Here is a 21,552-nt window from a genome sequence, read left to right on the forward strand (position 1 = left end):
GGGGAAGCTGGGATGAGATGAGAGAGTAGCACTGACATATATATGCTACCTGATGTAAAATGGATGGCTAGTGGGAAGCTGCCACATAGCACAAGGAGATCAACTTGATGCCTTGTGACGACCTAGAGGGGTGGGATGGGGAGGGTGGGAGGGAGGCTCAAGAGGGAGGAGATATGGGGATATGTGTATTCATATGGCTGATTCACTTTGTTGTACAACAGAAACTAACACAACATTGTAAAGCATTTATACTCCAATAAAGATGTGAAAAAATAAATACAGAAATAAGATAGAAAGGGAAAAAACTAAAGAGAAAACTGTAAGAGAGAGTTAACATTAAGAGAGATATACCGGGGCTTCCCTGGTGGCGCAGTGGTTGAGAGTCCGCCTGCCGATGCAGGGGACACTGGTTCGTGCCCTGGTCCAGGAAGATCCCACATGCCACAGAGGGGCTGGGCCTGTGAGCCATGGCTGCTGGGCCTGCGCGTCCGGAGCCTGTGCTCCGCAACGGGAGAGGCCCGCCTACTGAAAAAAAAAAAGAGAGAGAGATACATCAATCAAATAAAAAGTGTGGTGTTTGGATTGTGGCTCAAGAAGCCAACTATTAAGAAAAATTCATAAGACCGTAAGAAAAACTTGTGCTCTAGATATTTGATAGCAAGAAATAACTGCTAATTTTTTTAGGTGTGAATAATGGTATTTTAACTATGGTTTAAAAAACGAAAGATTCTACAACTGTCTGAGGGTATGAATGAACAAAACATGTTTTTAAATTGTTATAATACAAATTTACCACAACATAAAACAATTTTAAAAAATGACTTAAAATGATAAACAAATGCAATTTGTAAATCTCATTTGGATCCTAAGTGGAACAAATTAACTGTAAAAAATACATATTTTAAAAATATCCACAGAAATTTAAACATATTAGGGAACTACTGTTAAGTCTTTCTGGTGTGATAATGGTATTGTAATGTTTTATTTTTGTTTTTGTAAGACTCCTTATGTTTAAGAATTTTAAAATAAAATATTTACAAATAAAATGGTGTATCTGGGATATGCTTCAAAACAATCTGAGAGGGGAGAGGTGCTGTAGATGAAGCAAAACTGTCCATGAGTTTCTGTCAAAGCTGACTAATGAGTACATTTGCACTATTGTACTATTCTAACTGCTTATTTGTATATGTTTGAAGTTTTCAATAATAAAAAGGTTTTTAAAGCCAAAAAAAGTAAAAAGAAATATTTATTGTTTATTTTAAACCAAGAATGTTTATTACTTAAGAACTAATGTTGAATCTTTTTGCAAAGCTTTTGAAATCTTAATAAACTCTCACCTCCCTCATTTTATTTTAAATATAGAATTAAAAATATGCTTTTGTTGGCCTTATCCTAGGTGTGGATTAATAATCCTAGTTTTCCACTTTATTTACCCTAATACTCCTGAGTACCTACCACAGGCTAATCATTCTTGGAGATGACATGGATATTAAGATGAATAAGGCAGTAATCTCTGTCCTTAGTTTTAAACAGCCAAGGAGGGTAAATAGACACTCTACTAAGAATAGTTAATTATGATAAAATAAATGTTCAAATAGCAGTATCGGTAAAGTACTATGGGATTATCAGTGATCAAGTGATTAATTTTATCTAGATGATAGGAAAGCTTCATTCATGGAAGCATGTTAGTTGAGCTGGGCCTTGAGGAATACATTATTTAACAGGTGGTAAAAGTACAGAAGAAACATTCTAGACAGGGGAAGAAGCGTGACCAGAGGTGTAGAAGTGTAAAATTTATGGCACGTTCCAAGGATGGTTTTTTGCTCAGTGCGGGTAGAACATAGCATTTATGATGGTGAATGAAGGGAAGTAGGAATGGGGGTGAAATCAGCAGCTGGATACCCTGAGGCATGGCATTTACATGTCCTCAGAGACTCTTATCGCCAAAATGATACTATTGTCTGGGCTACCTAATAGTATAGTTTTGCGGGTGGAGTGCTAAACTGAAATAGGAAAAGTGGGATTATGACAGCTCTGTGTCTGTTCCCCAGATTCTTCTTTTTATCTGTTTGGGTCATGATGGGAGATGAGAAGGAAAAGGACATACAAAAAAGTGGATCAAATAAGATTGAAATGAAACTACAAATTTAATAACCAAAACCTGAATTTAAATTTTCAGAAACGTTCCTTTAATTACTATGTTAAATTTAGGAAAGATCTTTTCTGTAGCAAAAGAATAAACCTATAATTTCTATGTAGTTTTGTTCTTTTTTTGAAGTATAGTGCCATCCAGTTATAATGTGAGTGTTGAACTAAAATTGGCTTTTTTTTTTTTTTTAAGGTGGTGAAAACGGTTGGTTTGCGTGAAGTCTGGTTTTTTGGGCTGCAGTATGTGGACAGCAAGGGCTATTCTACGTGGCTTAAACTAAATAAAAAGGTAAAGCATGTATGATAACATCCAGCTAATAATTAAGGTTCTTTGAAGTTATCATGGTCATGAATTTGTGCCAGGAAAGCTCAGAGTCTGACTGAGTTCAAGCTTCCTTTTACAGTTATCTCTGTGAATCATTAGAGGTATCATGTCTTTTAATTTAGTAAGGTACCATCAACTTATCATCTTCGAAAACAGAAATGTTCATTTTTGCTATTTGAAAACTCAGAAGTAAAAAATATTATGAGGTGTTACTTAGTACTTTGACCTTAATTTAAACATCTTAAGGATAAGCTTCTCAAGGGAAATTTCAATTTAGTTATTAGTTAGGATCTGTGAACTACCGGTCACATTCATGAGCATAGAATCTTTTACACACATACATTTTTTACGGGTTTAGAATCTTAATGGATTTAGAATCTTACTTATGTTTTACATCCTACTTTGTTCCAAAGAGAAGTTTATGTGACTGTGGTCAGTTATTGTGAACTTAATATTTTTGACAGTACTTGAAATTACTGTTTCAGGTGACACAGCAAGATGTTAAAAAAGAGAATCCTCTGCAGTTCAAATTTAGAGCTAAATTCTTTCCTGAAGATGTTTCTGAGGAATTAATTCAAGAAATAACCCAGAGACTTTTCTTCTTGCAAGTTAAAGAAGCTATCTTAAATGATGAGATATATTGTCCACCAGAAACTGCAGTTCTTTTGGCTTCCTATGCTGTCCAAGCCAAGTATGGAGATTTTAATAAAGAGATTCATAAGCCAGGCTACCTGGCTAATGATAGACTCCTACCCCAGCGGTAAGTGAAACGTGCTTTTATGTTATAGTCTCTGAAAAATCATATTTTAGAAGTTTGTAAATGGTTGTGCTTTTTGTTGTTTGTTTGTTTTAGATTTTTAAGTTGCCAGCTGGATCAGAGAGTATAGTTTTAAAAGTTATGACCCAGAAGCTACATAGATTTATATACTCTATAATTACTTAAAGTTTCTGCCTCTTCTCATTCCCACAAGATAAGCAATAAATGGAGGCAGTGATAATTTGGGCTTGAGGAAGACATGACTATTGTTGCTCATTAGTAAAAATTCTCACACAGGTAGATGCTTAATAAATGCTTTTGGAAATAATAAGTGCCAGGCTATATTTCCTCCGTAGAATTAAAATTAAGTTTCTAACTTTTCAAAAGGCTTTTTAAACTCAGTTTTCAGACTCCTAGTCTAGGGCTCTGTTCTCATCTGCAGCATACTGCTGTCTCTACTGAACTCGGGTCTGCTCACCAGACCAGGCAGGAAAGCCAGTCTACTGACACCTGGTTGTGGTGAAGGAAAGTGTAGCATTTATTGCAGGTGCCAAGCAAGGGAGTGGGAGACAAGCCTCAGATCCACTGCCACTTGGTCTTTGAGTCAGGGGCTTTTTAAAGGGGAAGAACAAAGAGGCTAGAATTAATCATTGTCTTGTGACAGTTTGGGAGTCAAAAGTCTGGTTTAAGATTCTCTGGCCAGTGGTCTGTGGCTTGAGGGTCTGTTAGCTCATCTTGCCCTGGAGAAACAACCTGAGTTTGTACATTAATGATGATATCTATAATAACAACTTTAGTACATTAACAATGTTAGCGACAGTAGGACAGTAGCAACTTTAGTCACCTGACTTGGTTGATTAGTGTTCACTTAGCACAGGATTGAGGTCAGAGGGGACAAGGAAAGGGAATAAAGTTTTGGATAGAGAGATTAATCAAAAACTCAGTAAGAGAACTTGGTTTAGGGGGACTCGGTTTCAATATAACAGTTATTTTAAAATAGTATGGCATAGGAAAACATCATTAGCAGAAGACCTAGATTTTGAATGCTGATTCTACCCTTTGCTAATTATGTGGCCTTAGTACATAACTTAAACTCTTTAAGCCTCAGTGTCTGAATCTGCAAACGGGATAACAGTTGTGCTCTGTCAGCCTTACTGTTTATGATTACAGTTCATGAACTGTATGCTTTACAGTTTTAATTGTGAATACAAGTGTTAGTTGGTAGTGTTAGTTATAAAATCTAGAAGGTAATCAAATGTTACTTTTAAATATCTCAGTTCTTAATTATAGTAGTGTACATGACCTTGATACTAGAATGTACATGGGGATTTTTCTTTAGAATCCAGAGAAGTTATTACAATTCTTAGCTCAGATTCCTGAATTTCAAAATTTCTATTTAAAGGCAAAACTGTATATTAACCTAAAATTTCAGTTCTCTATCACTTCCTCATAGTATTTAAGCCCTTAGGTGTAATTTCTTTTTCATAGGTACTAAATATGAAGAAAGACAAAACTACTTTGTCTACTTTTTATTAATTTCCTTTGGTTGTAAGCATTAAAGATTATTTTTGGCTAATAAATTATATTCTGTTGTTATATGCTTTATAGGTACCCTTAAGTACAGTAGCTGTAATAATTGATTATTAAATGTTATACTGTTCTGCTCTTTAATATTACAACAATAATAGTTATCTTAGAAGGTAAAATAATGCATGTTGTTCACTGAAAGAATCAGGAATATGAAATACTTATTAGTCTCTGTTTCTTTTTGATGATTATTCCAGCCCAAAGTTCCTTTTCTCAGATTTTTTAAGCACTAAACTGAGTAACTGATTACTGGTACAGTAGAATTTCATTTCAGTTAAAAGTTTTTATTTTAATTGAGGTATAATTTATATATAGTAAAACGCCAGTAGATTAGCTTTTACATCAGAACATAAGGTAACGGTTATATATAATCAACATTACCCTTACAATTCTTAATTGTTCATAGAATAGTCATGTTTCATCTCAACAAGTGTAACATAGATAGTTGTCCTTTCAGTGTTAGATCAGATTGCTGTTTGGGTGAGTACCGGATGGAGTAAGGCTTACATTTAATAGTCACGTGATTAAAAAAAATTTTTTTTGATACTGGAATCACTTAAACACAATTAATTTCACTTCTTTTACATGCATATGTGCTGTAACCCACTCTGTTTAGAAGAAGGAAGATAGCACAGGCTGTTCAAGATTTGGTCTTTAACTTTGAAGGTCCAGTCAGGTGTCCTTCAAGTTGTTAGTCTAAGGAGGACTAATTCAAGCTATCTAAGTTTAAAAGAGACTCATAAAGTCAGAATACTAAGTTGTTGGTTTAGAATGGAGAAGATACCTTCAGTCGTCGATTTATTCCATGTATAGTATATAACAAACTTTTATCACTAAGTATCTGGGGGAAAATTAGCAATCAGCTTATTTGGTGAACCTAAATCAAACACAATAATTTGATTTTGTTGGATGTTTATAATTCTTGTATTGAAAAACCCAGATAAGCAATCTGTTCTCCCACAGTAGAGTTTAGCAATCTGCTGATAGGAATAATCAGCTCCACCAGACAGTATCCCTCTCTTTTAAAAAGAGCTAGATATGCATAAATGTTTGTGTACCAGGTTTCTGACTTGGGCATTTGGGTGGTTTGTAATACCTTTTCAAGGTAAGAGGAGAAGGAACACACTTCAGAGGAGGAAGATTTCAGTTTTGAACCTATTGAGTTTGAAATATCTCTAGTATAAGAGCAGTTTCAGTAGATTGTTGGGGGTTGAAGCCAGATTGTGGTGGACTGGGGGTGGTGATGTGAGGTATGGAAATGAAGGATGGTGAATATGAACAGTTCACGAAAGAAATGTGGCTGTGACAAAGAAAAATACTAAGAGGAGGGAAGCATGAGTTTATAGACATGTTCTTTAAAAGATGGAAAAGAATTAATTCCTTTATTCACTCTACAGATTTTTGCCTCTTTTGTTCTGGCACTGGGCATAAGTGGTGAGCAACATGGATGTGATCTTTGCCCTCTTAACACAAATAAGTATATAGGCATACCTCCTTTTTTCTCACTTTGCTTTATTGTGCGCTTTAGGTATTGTGTTTTTTACAAATTGAAGGTTCGTGGCAACCCTGCATCAAGCAAGTCTTTTAGCACTGTTTTTTCCATCAGCTTTAGCTCACTACATGTCTCTGTGTCACATTTGGTAGCTCTCGCAATATTTCACACCCTCCACTAGCAAAATGATTATGACTCCCTGAAGCCTCAGATGGTGGTTAGCATTTTTTAGCAATAAAGTATTTTTAAATTAAGGTATGTACATTGTCTCTATGGATATAATGCTATTGCACACTTAATAGACTACAGTATAGTATAACCATAATCATATATGCACTGGGAAACCAAAAAATTTGTGTGACTTGCTTTCTTGTTGTGGTCTGGAAATGAACCGAAAATATCTCTGTGGTATGCCTGTATCTGGTAATATATGTAGGCAGAGGACAATAAATGATGGAGTGAAGATCCTGAGAAAATAGAGGGATAAGTCTTTTAAAGTCCCAAATAGACAGATTTAAAGCCAGGTGGGACAGATTAGCCTTACCGTGAAGAAGATCTCCTTTTTCCTGGACAGAAGAAAAAAAAAAAGTGGGAATTTTTTCCTTTTTTTTTTTTTTTAGTTATTATCTCTTTTTTTTTAATTTAATTTTTATTTTATAGTGGGGTATAGTTGATTTACAATGTTGTGTTAGTTTCAGGTGTACTGCAAAGTGGTTCAGTTATACATATATATATATCCATTCTTTTTCAGATTCTTTTCCAAAATGGGAATTTTTGGATACCTGCAAACCAGTCATGCAGATTAATAATACAAGCACATTATACAAAATGCAAACGAATGAGATTTGAAATTCAGAATATAAAAAGCTAGAACATAAATCTTAGTGACATTTAATTTAATTATACCTTCAGATTTAGTTAACATTGTAATATCTGCAATTGGCTGCACTGATTATGCCCTCAAGGCTTGCCTCTTGGTGAGCAACAGAGGCCAGATGGCAAGGGAGTATAAAGACAGGAAAAATGTGGAAACTTAAATGCTGTAAAGAGGAAGACAAAAATCTCCTCCAAAGCAAGAGCTTAAAAGAGGATACATAGAGAAAATGGTGTGTAGTAAAAACGTCATGGTCTGTCTGAGGCCCCATTAAGGAATTCACTCTAAATAGTGAGTAACTTGTCCAAGGGAAGATTATATTCCAAGATTCCCTTATGCTGCTAAGAAATCCGTGGGTTTACCTTAAAATTTTTACATAGTAAAAAAATAATATTTTAATACCACAGCTTTTGCTATCAGTAAAATAGGATCTGAGTATTCATCAATAAAGTTAGATAATTGTCATCATAATTCCCAAGGAGAATAGAAATACATAGCAGGATAGTGTGAACACAGCAGGTAAATTATATGCATGCTGAATTTGCTCATTTGGTGTTAAAATATTTGTCGTTGAAAATGAGAATGTTTGTGTTTGCTTACATTTGCAGAAGAAACACTGGAAGGATACAAAAGAAACTAATAAATTATTTGAAGTGTTGGGGGGTGGTGAAAAAAATGCCTTTTCACTTGTATACTTCTTATATAAAAGTATTATCGATAGAAAATAACAAAATTAAATTTAGCAGCAAAGAAAGTAAATACATAGAGTCATAGAAGAATTAAGACCCAAGAATTCTGATTTTCAGTCTGTTCTTGTCTAATTTTTTTAATTAATCATGAGGAAGTCATTTTCCCTTTTTTTGGCCCAATATTTTATTCATTTCAAATATTTGAATTCCCATAAACTAGCCATATAACTATCTTAAAAACATATATTATGTAAAATAGTTTCAGGATCATAGAATCTTTTTATTTTGAGATAGTTGTAGATTCACACACAGTGGTAAAAAACGATAGGGAGGTCTGGGTCTTGAGTATCCTTCTCCCAGCCTTCCGTAATGGTAACATCTTGCATGACTTTAGTACAGTATCACAACTAGGATGTTGACATTGATGCAATCCACTGACCCCATTCAGGTTTCATCAGTGTTACTGCAGTCATTTGTGTGTATATATATATTTGTTAATTCTGTGCAGTTTTATCATGTGTATAGCTTTGTGTGACCACCACAGTTAAGGCACTGAATGATTCTAGACTTTTAAAAAGAATATTTGAATCTTAGAGGCATTTTCATAGATTTTTTTTTTCCTTGCAGTGTTTTGGAACAACACAAACTGACAAAAGAACAGTGGGAAGAAAGAATACAGAACTGGCATGAAGAACATAGAGGAATGCTAAGGTATTTGGGTGGTTATTTTCTTAGTATTTTTTCTCAAATTAAGTTTTTTTTTCCATAGCATTTATTATTACATCAGATTATCCCCAACAGATTATTGACATATAAATAAATATAAAGCACTAAATTTTAATCCAGATTGTTTTTGTAATTTGTTTGGTATTACTTTTACTTATATATATTAAAATTAGCTTTATTTCAATAGGGAAGATTCTATGATGGAATACCTGAAGATTGCACAGGATCTAGAAATGTATGGAGTCAACTATTTTGAAATAAAAAATAAAAAGGGAACTGAATTGTGGCTAGGCGTTGATGCTTTGGGTCTGAATATTTATGAACATGATGACAAGTAAGTAAATTAGTTGCATAGTGAACTAGTCGTTATTCATTGGTCTATATGGCTTTGCTCTTATGTTTGTAAAGTTCTTTTTGGGCTAAATCACTCTTAACTGCTTTTTTCCCTCCCAACTTAAAAAATTTGTTAGTGCCACATAGGCTCTCAGATAACATATATCTGTTTTCTCAACATCTTGCAGTTTCAGAGTTCTCAAGTGTATTTTTTAAATAGAATGATTGACTTTTATTTGAAGTGTGCTTCTTGATGTCTTGTGAGTTATGTCTAGTAACTTAATTAAAATTTGTTCTTGCGTAGATAAAGAGTGATTCCTTAAATGTTATGCCTGGCATGTAGGTTGAAATTGAAATTAACATGTATACATAAGGAGCAGTGAGACAATGAATTAATAGGTGTATAATTTACTGTATTTTGTAACACTTTTTTTTGAACATTTATCTTATAGGAATTGTTTTGAATATTTTTAGACATTAATGAAGTAGAATATTCCTCCTGTATCATGCATAATGGACAGTGTAATTTTACTTTGAAATTGACCAGGACTATATACGTCAGGCTCTTAGAGCACTTTTCAGTAATGATAGTTACAATTGCTTTATTCCTTTCTTTAATTTACTGTATCACATAAGCGTCCAAGTCTGTGCCAGTAATGCCTTCTCCTAAGATGTTTCTTTTTATTCTGGGTTGGCTCCAGAATTTTATTTTCATTATTTACAAGTATCTAATAAAATACACATTCCTAAGCAAATAGAATAACTCCAAAAGAGAGGATTTTACTAATTTTACTCTGATATATTTTTTCATATATTACAAAGCAAGTTAAAATGCTATATCATTCAGAAGAGAAAATTTTGAAATTTTTGAATGAAAAGCAAAAATGACTTCAAGAGTAATTTTTGTGGATGAAATCTTTTCTTCTTTTTCTTCCTTTGGAAAATTTTTGAATGAGTTTCTGTAAGAGTACCTATTATAGTTATGACTACAGATAAAGATGGGGAATGTGAAAGAGGGGTTAGCTCAAGATGGGAGGGATTGGGATTGGGGATTATGGACAAAGGGGACTTTGGACTTAACTGGAATGGTTCAGTTTCTTTTTATAATGCGAATACATTCATCTAAGGGATGCTTTCATTTTTTAAGGTTAACACCTAAAATTGGTTTTCCCTGGAGTGAAATCAGAAATATTTCATTTAATGACAAAAAATTTGTTATAAAGCCGATTGACAAAAAGGCACCTGTAAGTAAAATTCTTTCATTTTATGTATTAACTCTAAATTTCTGCCGCTTTGCTATGATACCACTTGAAGAATGGCATTGTTCATTTATTGAATTGCTTCTGAGGAATATTCTCTTTTCATAGTTTAACTTTCCCAATGATGAAATAACATTAAGAATACAAGGTTTTAATCTTTTTACAACATGTAAATTACTAGAGTTTTATTTTAACTGAGATTTAACTATAAGGTAGGTAATATTTATTAGGAGGTGGTTGAAAACAATCAGCATTCCTATTTTAAAAGAACATGTTGGTAGCTAGAATTAGTAGAGGTTGCCCTACTCTAAATTAACTTGTTTATAGAGCTTTGCATTATGAACTTTGTATTTTCATAACTTGAAGCCTTGAACTTAAGAAATCTTTATATTTAAATAGATTTTTTCATTCCTCTAGTGTCACGTATACTCCAGTATTTTAACTCAGGTATTGGAAAGACAAAGATATGGAGAACATTTCTAGGTTAAAAAGCTTAACAGCCTTGAACAAAGGTCCAGTTTTGAGATTAATGGCAAGAGGCAAAACAAACAAAAAATCCTCCTCTGACGTGAAGGAACTGATGCTCATAGTTTCTTTGGAGAAGAAAAAAGAATAAATGACATTTAATGCACTGAGAGGGTAAGAACATTAGCTTCTCCACGAAACTGGTAGGGAATGAAAAGGTGAGGAACCAGTTAGTGAAAGTATGGCATATACATGAGGAGTGAAGAAATTTTGATTTCTAAACTATATGGAATATGACATTAGAAGTCATAGCACAGGTTGAAATTTAGTACAGATTATTGTGAGTGACTGTCCTTCATGAAGATTTTAAATTTGGGCTCCTTTATGTTTAGGATTTTGTTTTTTATGCACCTCGTCTGCGAATCAATAAGCGGATTTTGGCCTTATGCATGGGAAACCATGAACTATACATGCGAAGAAGGAAGCCTGATACTATTGAGGTACAGCAGATGAAGGCTCAGGCTAGGGAGGAGAAACATCAGAAGCAGTTGGAAAGGTATGGAATTTATAGCCTTTCATTTATAATTGATAGGAATAGGTTATCTAAAATTTAAGAATCCTCATCAGTTTCTTTAACATACTCTAAATTGACATTTTTACATTAGATTCATTGTTATTAAAATTGAATGACAGGGACTTCCCTGGTGGTCCAGTGGTTGGGACTCCCTGCTCCCAATGCAGAGGGCCAGGGTTCGATCCCTGGTTGGGGAACTAGATCCCGCATACTTCAAGTAAATATCCTGTGTGCTGCAACTACCACCCAGCACAGCCAAATAAATAAATATTTTTTAAAAAATTGAATGGTAGCATGTATTATCACTATCCTCTTTTAAAATGAGTATGTATAATTTTCAAGTTAGAAAGCTTTGACAAATATTTCTGAGAAAATGGCTTTTCATGACTCCGTGGATGTGCTTTTCTTTTACTGTGCTTGCTTTTTACTGACAGACTTCGGTATGGATGTAGTAGTTTGAAATTTTCAAGTTTGTTTTGTTTGTGATTTGTGTGTCTTAATTTTTCAGGGTAAGAATGTGCTGAGTATTTGCTTTGAAACAGTGTCAGTGACATTGTAGAACTGAAGTGAACAGTCACACTATACAGAGCTGAATAACAATCGCACTCCCTACCAATGACACTGATATTTTTAACCATGGTTCACTTAGACTTTTGAAAAAGGTGTTAAATATATTAAATTGAGATTTTTGAAATGTAAAAATACTGAATAAAATCCTTGTCGACCCTGGAACCACATTACTGGGTCCAGCAACATAATTCCTAAACCTGATTCTATATTAATTCAGACTTTATGCTTTATTTGAAAAAATTTAGAGACCAAATTAAAGTTAACCTCTATTGAGGACATCTTTGGAGAATAACACAATAATCTAAGAATAGAGTAGGTCCTAAAGAAAAAAAACTTGATGACCCCTAACCATATATATAAAAACGTGTCATGTTGGCAATAACATGATTTGAATCCAGCAATTAAATTGACCCTCTCCCAGGTATAACTTTGCTACCTATATTTTTAGTGTCTGTATTAGATATATTTTTTTCTTAAATGTTCTATTTCAAATATTTTAGTAATTCATATTGCTCCCCTCAATTTGTCTGCCTTAGAGAAGTTTACTGCTTCACAAAACATTTTTTTATACAGGCATGAAACTTTCCAGTAATTCCTGACCCCACCAATAAAGATGCTAAGTTGGAATGTTACTTTGGGCTCTATCATTTTGCACTGCTCTCATGTAGCTTAGAATCACATTGTAGTTCCAGTCTTACCTACTTTTTAAAATAGTTCTGTATTGGGCTTTACTTTCTCTCTTTTCGTATCCAGCATAGCCTTTCCCTCTCTCTCTCAAAAGACAAAACTTTTTCTCTCTCTCGTTCTCTCTCTCCCCCTTCCCCCTCCCCCTCTCTTTCTTCCTTGCTTCCCTTCCCATCCCTCTAAGGTCTCCTATCTGGAGATAGGAGAAATTATATCTCATGAGATATATGAGAAATTATATCTCATACTCATCAAGCTGTAATATGTCCTGACCAATCTGCTTGTCTATGATGTTGATGTGTTATTTACATTCTTAACGTAAATATATTTGTCTATTTGTCTTTTGTTTCTCACACATAGAGAGGAGTGTAGTATAATTAATAAACACCATTTGGTGATGGTGCTATATTTTAGTTACTGTAAGGCCTAGATGAAAGTGGAAGATTTTAAGTTTCTTTCTTTTTTTTTTTTTTTTGGAACAGTGACAACCCCATGGTTCCTTTCTTGGATTCCATGAAAGGTTCCAGCATTTCATTAGCAAGCATTTATTGACTGCTTTGTACACAGTGGGAATTCAGTAATTGTTTAATTCATTTGAATGCCTAGAGAATGTTTTTTTATTAGTCCAGCCACATAGGGATTGGCGGTCTTTCAGAAATGGCATTCCAAGTCTTCATTTATTCCCTGCTTTACAGGTCAGAGAGAAATGACAGCTGTGTTTGTGGAAACAATTTTGGTCAAGCCCAATGACAAAGTAGCCAGCAGACATACTTGGGGAATGCTCAGAGGTATGCTGCCTGTGCTGCTGGAATCTCTTGGGCAAGAACAGTAGCTGGGAAGAGGCAGCAAGAGGCCTCTTTCCCTACAGTACGTTGGCATATGTGGCCATATTCTCTCCTCATAACTCTGTAACTTTTTTTCTTATAGTGAAAATGATCTTACAGGGTTATTGGTCCCTGTAGTCTGTGTTCTTAAGTTATTTGCATCCAAATTGAATTGAGTTTACAGTTTAGAGCCAGGTACCTACATGTCAGTTGTAGGTTAGCTATGGGATATTCTATGTCATGGCTGGCTGGCTGTATCACTAGGACTCAGCTGGTGCCATGCAGAGAATACAGGCTTTGGAATTAAATAAATCTGGGTTTGAATTCTCTTCTGACACTTGTTGAAAAAGTAACTTCTGACCCACTGTTCTCTTGCCCTTACTATGAAAATAATAGTCCTAGTTTCAGGAGTTTTTGTGAGAAATACTAGTGTCAGTATAGAAACATTTAGCAAAGTACCTGATGTTTTTAATAAATAGTAGCAGTAAATAATTCTTAATATTATGACTACATAGTCTGAATGGAAGTTAGTTTGAGAAGTTAGTCTGAATATGTTTTAATCTTCACGTTAAGAAAAATGTAATTGAGGCCATCTGATATTCTTTAAAAAGTAGTATATTTTAAAATATTTTTTGCATATTAGTACAGAGAATTGATAGTTTATTAATGTGTTATTTATTTCTTAAAATAGAACAGATTGGTCAAATGAGTATTTCCAAATCCAAACTCTAAGTAAAAATATTTACATCTGTGGTTTAGAGTAATCACAAGAGGCTTGCTTCATGGGGAAAGTGGGACTTCATTTTGAGAGTTAGAGACAGGGATACGATATTTTCAGTAGATGAAGCCAACCTAAGCAAATGTGTAAAGATAAGGATATGCACGGCATGCCTAGTGGCCTGTGAATGGACCAGTTTGGTCCTCTAACAAGGTTTAGGGGAGAAGCAAGCTTTTTCAGTTTCATAAGGGAGACGACAGGCCTGCAAAAACTAGGTGTCACTAAGAAATGTGGAGAGCCAAAGGCATTTGTATTAATTGAATGGGATGTTAGTTGGTGATGGCTGTAGTCAGGTGAGAATTCTTACTAAGATATGAGACACGGGCTTCCCTGGTGGCGTAGTGATTGAGAATCCGCCTGCCGATGCAGGGGACGCGGGTTCGTGCCCTGGTCCAGGAAGATCTCACATGCCGCGGAGCGGCTGGGCCCGTGAGCCATGGCCGCTAAACCTGCACGTCCGGAGCCTGTGCTCCGCAACGGAAGATATGAGACACAAGCCTCATAAGAGCGCAGCAGAGTAAACTTGGCAAAATGCTTTAAATATTATAGTCAAGTTAAATATCAGCTATACATTTATTCTCTTTTTCAGTACAAAGACTGAATTTTCCCCCCAACTTGTTTGTTACCTTCTATCTTATTTCCTGCTTCCATATCTCCTTTACCTCTGTCCTTGAGGGTGAACAAATAAAACATCAATAGGGAAAAGCTAAATAACACCAGTGCCTATCTCCAGAAGGGGCCATCTGTGTGCCAGAGCTGGACCTGAAAGGTTCTGAGTTCATGGAATATTATTACAGCCTTTGTCTTGAGATCCGTTTTGTGGTGTAAGTCCTCATAAAGTGTCTCAGGGCCTCAGGGAGGGAGGGAGGAAGGTAACTAACTGTCTTGGAGAACTGTGGCAACACTGGATTTGATTGAGCAGAGGCTGGGGAATGTTGGGGGTAGGCTATTCAACATCTTAGAGTAGCAGACAGCCTGGCACGGAAAAAAGTAGCTCTTGGCTATACTAGCAATTCCTTGAAAAGTACTGTGCTCTTGCTTTCACAGACAAGCCTGCCTTTTCAGCTTTCTAAAGAATACAGAAAGGTCAGCAGCCTCTGCAGAGGCCACCAGGCCCTTGCTTTGCTCAAGGAAGTTGGGAAACTCAAACATGTCCTTAAACCTCAAGCACCCCTGTCTCCTAGAGGGGTGGGGGCTCCCAAATTCTTACGTCTCTTTATCTGTGTATACTCTTATGGGTTGAATAGGATAGGAAGAAAGAGGTGAATGTGCTGCAGAGTGAGTCCAAGTCTTGGCGGCAGAGGGGTGCTTAGTTACTGACTCCTGGCTGTTGAGAAAGTACCTTGTAGGGAATTCTAGAACAGAGGTGGAGCTCCCCTCGCATGAATGAACTCCAAGCCCTAGATTATTAAATGCTGTGAGGATTCATTAAAACCAGCTGGACAGGTATGGTCACCCTTACACTTAAGGGTCTATCTCTTGCTGACTTGCCACAACTGTGCCTGTTTATCCCAAAACTGGGTTGATTCTCTTTTCATGTTAGAGGCATATAGGTACTAGGAGCTGTAGGAATTTTTAAGTTTAGGTTTATTGAGTAAGGAATTGATAACAGAACTTTGCTGGTAAGCTTATCAGAGACTGCAGGTTGAGAAACTACATGGATTGGGCCTGAAATTCAGAATTGACATCAAATGGCAGCAATGTCTTTTAGAAATATTTAGGTATATTCAGCTAAGTGTCAGATGAAATCATAATCAATTTTTTTTTTTAACGAGAGAAAATTATTCCCATTAAAGTAGACAGTATTATCTGATAATTAACATAGGGTCTCTTTTTCATCGTTATACTTCTGGCCCTCAACATAGAGTCCGACCCACAGTAGGCCCTTGGTAGATGTTTGATGAATGAATTTGGCTATATTTAGATATGTACTATCATTCTAAGGGATTTGTCAAAGGAGATTAAACTGGTTTGTCATCTTGTATCTAAGCATAAGTTGGTACTACCTTAGAAATTAAACTTCTATTAATTGTTAATGGTTGAAAATTGTTGCCCCCCCAGGTTATTTTGCTGTTTAAAGTGAAACAGCCTTGTTTACTCCCTTCAAGCCTTTGTTACGTCCCCCAGTGGAGGGCTCCTGCTAATCTAAAGACGGCATGTCCTTGGGTATAGCAGCTGTGCAGTTAACTCCTTTTGTGCTGACATATAATTTACTGTCAAGAGTTCATTTTAAACAGTCATTGACTAAACTTTTTGCAGCCTCACAACTGTATATGTAACAGTGTAGTCCTATATTCTTAACTATATGAGTTTTGAACAAATCTAAGTATAATGAGGACTCTGTTAAAATATTTATGCTGTAGTTTCTTCTTAGGCTTCATATGAATATTTGCATATATTAATTTGTAAAAGCACAATTGTAATTCCTTTTAAGGGCGCAATTAGAGAATGAAAAGAAGAAAAGAGAAATAGCAGAAAAGGAAAAGGAAAGAATAGAACGTGAAAAGGAAGAGCTAATGGAACGTCTGAGGCAAATTGAAGAACAGACAATGAAAGCCCAGAAAGGTAAAAGTTTCTTTTTGACACTGGATTCAAAATTGTTGCTCTGTCATCAGCTAATAATATTTTTTACTACTGTTAAATCTTATTTGTCTTATCTAGAATAATTACATTTAATTGCCAATTTAATACTTGTGGAATTACATCATAAACACATTTAAGGCACATTCAACTATACAAGGCTCATATATTCTTTGTCTTTCATTTACTTAAGCACTCAAATATTTTTATGTGTACCCTTATTATATATTACGAATGCCTGTATGTAGTAATTTATTCCTGTCACTATTCAGGGTTCCATAAACAAAAACATGTTTTCAATACTTTCTGGTATTTAAACAAAAGTATTTTATGGATATGTAAGAACTTCAAGGCATCTAGGTAATTAAAGGCATTTTAAGCTATTCTGACTATTTAAACTCTTCTAGAACTGTCTCTAAATTTAATTTCAGTATATTAAAAAAATGCACAACACATAGTAGAAGTGTTTTGTTTGTTTGTTTTTGGTAACATGTTTGGAAGAACCTACGACCTAGGCAGTAGGTAACCAAAATGCTACAGTGTATATATAGAAAGGATACATTGGATTTAGAGAGTGTGGTTTATATAAAGTAACTCTAGAATATACTAATTTCAAACAAATAGTGGGGAGAACAAAAGAAAAAAGATATTGAGCAAAATAAGATGTTATGCTCCTTCCTAAGCAGTAGGATCTAGGGGATAACATAAAAATCTACATTATTTATAAAATTAAATTAATACCTGCTTTCCTGACAACTAGTAGGACCAGCCATTCACTTCTGTTGGAAATAGCTAATGGTCTTATTTAAGGTTTATTTTCATTCCTTACATCAACCTACCGTGGTGGGGAGATGCTGTTGAGAAGTGAGTAGAATAACTTGCAGATGGGTAGCTAGAGGAGGAAGTAACAGAGACTTATAAATCCACAAACTGATCATTCCAATTGCAAGATGATTGGAAATAATATTTCTAAGAGAAGAAATAGAAAAAAAAAAAAACCTGGATTTTATTCTGACTCATTAGAAGCCTCATTTCTCAGAGCTAGAAAAGACCTAGAAAGTATTTAGTTTAAAGCCCAGAGGTAGTAAAGAGACTTATTTGCAGACCATAACACAAGGGTAGAACTTGTTTCCTGAATTCCAACTTGATGCTGTTTCTCCCACTCTAGGTGCTTTTTCATCAGTTAAAAAAGCAGACATTTGTGATGCGCCTACTTTGTGCTGTGTTTTCGAAAGACAGATACATAGCATGCATGGGAGTGAAGCCTGTGTGGTTGACAGAAATGAGATGTATACATTAAAAATATTAATAAAGTGAGGTAACATGTACTAAGCACCATGTGAAGAGTACGAGCAATACTCTTAGAGGAAGAATACTGTAAAAAAAAAAAAATCTGGAATATACTAAAGTGTGTTTTTAAAAAAGGTAAGTTTAGGGCTTCCCTGGTGGCACAGTAGTTAAGAATCCGCCTGCCAATGCAGGGGACACGGGTTCGAGCCCTGGTCCGGGAAGATCCCACATGCCTTGGAGCAACTAAGCCCATGCACCACAACTACTGAGCCCGTGCTCTAGAGCCCGTGAGCCACAACTACTGAGCCCACGTGCTGCAGCTACTGAAGCCCGCGCACCTAGAGCCCGTGCTCTGCAACAAGAGAAGCTACCTCAGTGAGAAGCCCGCGCACTGCAACGAAGAATAACCCCCTGCTCAACGCAGCTAGAGAAAGCCCCTGCGTAGCAACGAAGACCCAATGCAGCCAAAAATAAATAAATAAAATAAATTTTTTTAAAAAAAGGAAAGTTTAAAGAAATGTATGATACTGCTCTGATTTTAAAGAGAAGATTGAAGGATAGCACTTTTTCATTTACATAATACATTTTCTTAGAGAATAGCTATTTACTGAATCTTTCAATCTTATTTATTTAGGATGTATAATAAAAATATTAATGGTTTACATACAGAAAAGTACTCAAGTAAAGAAGCACCAAAGAATATAAGGAAGATAAAACATAAGAAAGCATATAGAGCATGCCTGTCAAGACAGTTTCAAATCAGTCATTCTAAGGCAAAGGACATCCAGTTTGTTTTTTTGTTTGTTTTGTTTTGTTTTTCTCATAATACAGCTTTTCCAGGCTGTAAACTCTAAACTCTGCATGGTTGTCTTGTAATTTATGCTAAATTCTCATTCAAATGCAGTAACTCTGGTCATATCTAAATCATGATATTTAGTAGATAAACCTATAAGTTTTTGTTTGAAAAGAAACTTCCATACTTCATTATTGTCATTTTCTTGAAAAAAAATTTTATTGAAGTCATTATTTGAAATGTCATAAATCATTAAATAGAACCAGTCTGACATTTTGCATTGTGATAATTCATCATTGTTAAATTATTTAGCTTCCTTTATCATTCTTTTAACCATCTTTAAAATATATTGGTGACTATATTTGAGATACAATACAGCCAAACTTGCATTTAGTCACTATTCCAACAAATATCAAAGTGAATTTCCACCTTCACAAAGACAAACCACAGGAAAGAGTTGGGGGTATAGTGATTTCATTCATTCTGGATACTTGTTAAGCACCTAGTACTTAATAAGTACACCCAGTACTGTTCTAGGCATTGTTCTAGGTATTGGGGATATAGTATTGAACAGATAACTTTCCTACTCTCATGTAGCTTACAGTTTATTGAGGAAAGACAGTAATAAAATTAACAGATAATAAAAATCATTTTATGTAGTTCTAAGTGCTGTGAAGGAGATAAACAGGATAATGTGATAAAAGTAGTAATAGTAAGTAGGAGGGGGTTTAGGTATGCATTGTTTACAAATAGGAGCCAAGCTTTAATTCTGTCATTAACTTATGACCATAAGCAAGTCATATTAGCCTCTAGATTTCCTTATGTTCCTAATTTCTAAAATGGAGGTAAATAATCCCTAATTTAGCTTTTTGAGATTTTTTGATATATAAAGTTATATTAAAGTTTTTTGTTGCTGAAATTTTTTCATAGGTATAATAATGTGCATACCTCTTAGGTGTAAGGCTCAATGAATTTTTACAAAGTGAATTTATTTTTGTAACTACCCAGAACAGGATAGAGAACATTACCTGCCCTCAGGGAACCCCACCTTGTGTCCCTTTGCAGTCATTTTTTTCACCCCAGATGTGACATATCATTCTGATTTATATCGTCATGAGGTTTAGTCTTACCTTTTTTCTAATAGCTCTGTTGAGATATAATTTACATACCACACAACAATTTGAAGTGTACAATTTAATAGCTTTTAGTATGTTTGCATAGTTGTGCAGCCGCCATCACAATTTTAGAACAATTTCGTCACCCCAGAAAGAAGTCCCATACCTGTTAGCAGTCGCTCCCATTTATTCCCAGTTCTCCCTCCCTCAGCCTTAGGCAGCTACTAATTTACTTTTTATCTCTATAGACTTGCCTTCTGGACATTTCATGTGAATGCAGTCATGCAAAATGTGATCTGTTGTGACTTGCGCTGAGCATAATGTTTTCAGGGTCCATCACGTTTTAGCGTGTATCAAGGACTTTATGCGTATAATGCTACATTTTACTTTTTCATCAGTTGTTTCCACTGTTTGGCTGTTGTGAATATGCTGCTATGAACATTTGTGTACAAGTTATTGTGTATCTGTGCGTTTTCACTTCTTTTGGGTATAAGCCTGGGAGTGGAATTGCTGGGTCATATGTTTAACTTTTTGAGGACATGTGCATCTGATTTCTTAAACAATTATATGTCATTTAACATTCCTACCAGCAAGGCATGTTTTCTCCACATCCTCACCAACACTTGTTAATATTTATCTTTTGGATTATAGTCACGATAATGGGTGCGAAGTGGTATCTCATTGTGGTTTTGATTTGCATTTTCCTAATGGCTAATGAGGTTGAGTATCTTTCCATATCCTTATTGGCCATTTATATATCTTCTTTGGAAAAATGTATTTTCAAATTTTCTGCCCATTTCTCCATCATTTTTTTTTTGTTTTTGTTGAGGTATAAGAGTTTTTTTTAATATTTGTGTGTAAATCCCTTATCATATATCAGATATATGATATGCAAATATTTTCCCCTGTTCCATGGGTAATCTTTTCACTTTGTTGATGGTGTTAAATTTGGTTTTAAATTTGGATGAAGTCCAATTTATTTATTTATTTATTTTGGCTTTTATTGCTTATGCTTTCAGTGTAATGCTTTAGAATCATCTTGCCTATGTTTGAACTACATAGAAATGAATTCATGTGTACTTACTTATGGCTTCTTTTTGCTCAAACTTATGCAGGTAGCTGTGGTTTGTTTTTTCACATTGTTGTGTAATATTCTATTGCATGTATTTACCACAGTTCATGCATTCTACTGGTGATGGACATTTGTAATATTTCCAGTTTGGGGCTATTATAAAATAAGGCTGCTATGAGCATTCTTGAACATAGCACTTGGTGTACATACCTACTAGTTTGTGGGATGTACACATCTAGGAGTGGAATTTCGGGATCACAGCTGTATAGAGCTGTAGTAGATACTGCCACCAGTTTCCCAAAGTGGTTGTATCAAATTTCATTCCTACCACTGCTCTACATCTTCATCATTACATTCACCACTCATTATTATCAGGGTTTCTTTTTTGTTTTGTTTGTTTAGTTATTCTGGTGAATACAATGAGTACAGTGCATTTTCTTGATGACTGATGATTTTGAGCACCTAAGCAAATGCTTATAGCTGTCTGTGAAGTGCCTTTTCACTTATTTTGCCCATTCAAAAAACAAATTGGATTTTCTTCTTTTTCTTATTGATCTGTAGGAGTTCTTTACATGTATTATAAAAACAACTCTCCGTGGTTTACCTTTTTCACTCTC

The 21,552-nt window shown here is 35.0% G+C and overlaps 1 protein-coding gene across 3 annotated transcripts in view; it reads left to right on the top strand.

Annotated features, from left to right (window-relative positions):
- RDX (radixin) overlaps positions 1–21,552 on the top strand; it is a 92,259-nt gene that overhangs the window by 29,741 nt on the left and 40,966 nt on the right. For 2 of the 3 annotated variants that reach the window (XM_079708697.1, XM_079708695.1), the window contains exons 3-9: positions 2,342–2,437; positions 2,959–3,233; positions 8,500–8,583; positions 8,786–8,932; positions 10,079–10,175; positions 11,048–11,211; positions 16,520–16,650. In XM_079708697.1, the coding sequence (XP_079564823.1) occupies positions 2,342–2,437; positions 2,959–3,233; positions 8,500–8,583; positions 8,786–8,932; positions 10,079–10,175; positions 11,048–11,211; positions 16,520–16,650 (994 nt within the window). The remainder of the gene's footprint in view (positions 1–2,341; positions 2,438–2,958; positions 3,234–8,499; positions 8,584–8,785; positions 8,933–10,078; positions 10,176–11,047; positions 11,212–16,519; positions 16,651–21,552) is intronic. The other variant, XM_079708696.1, reaches the window with a different exon arrangement.

Source organism: Hyperoodon ampullatus, assembly GCF_949752795.1.
Source record: "Hyperoodon ampullatus genome assembly, chromosome: 7".
In the NCBI taxonomy this organism is placed as follows: Eukaryota; Metazoa; Chordata; class Mammalia; order Artiodactyla; family Ziphiidae; genus Hyperoodon; species Hyperoodon ampullatus.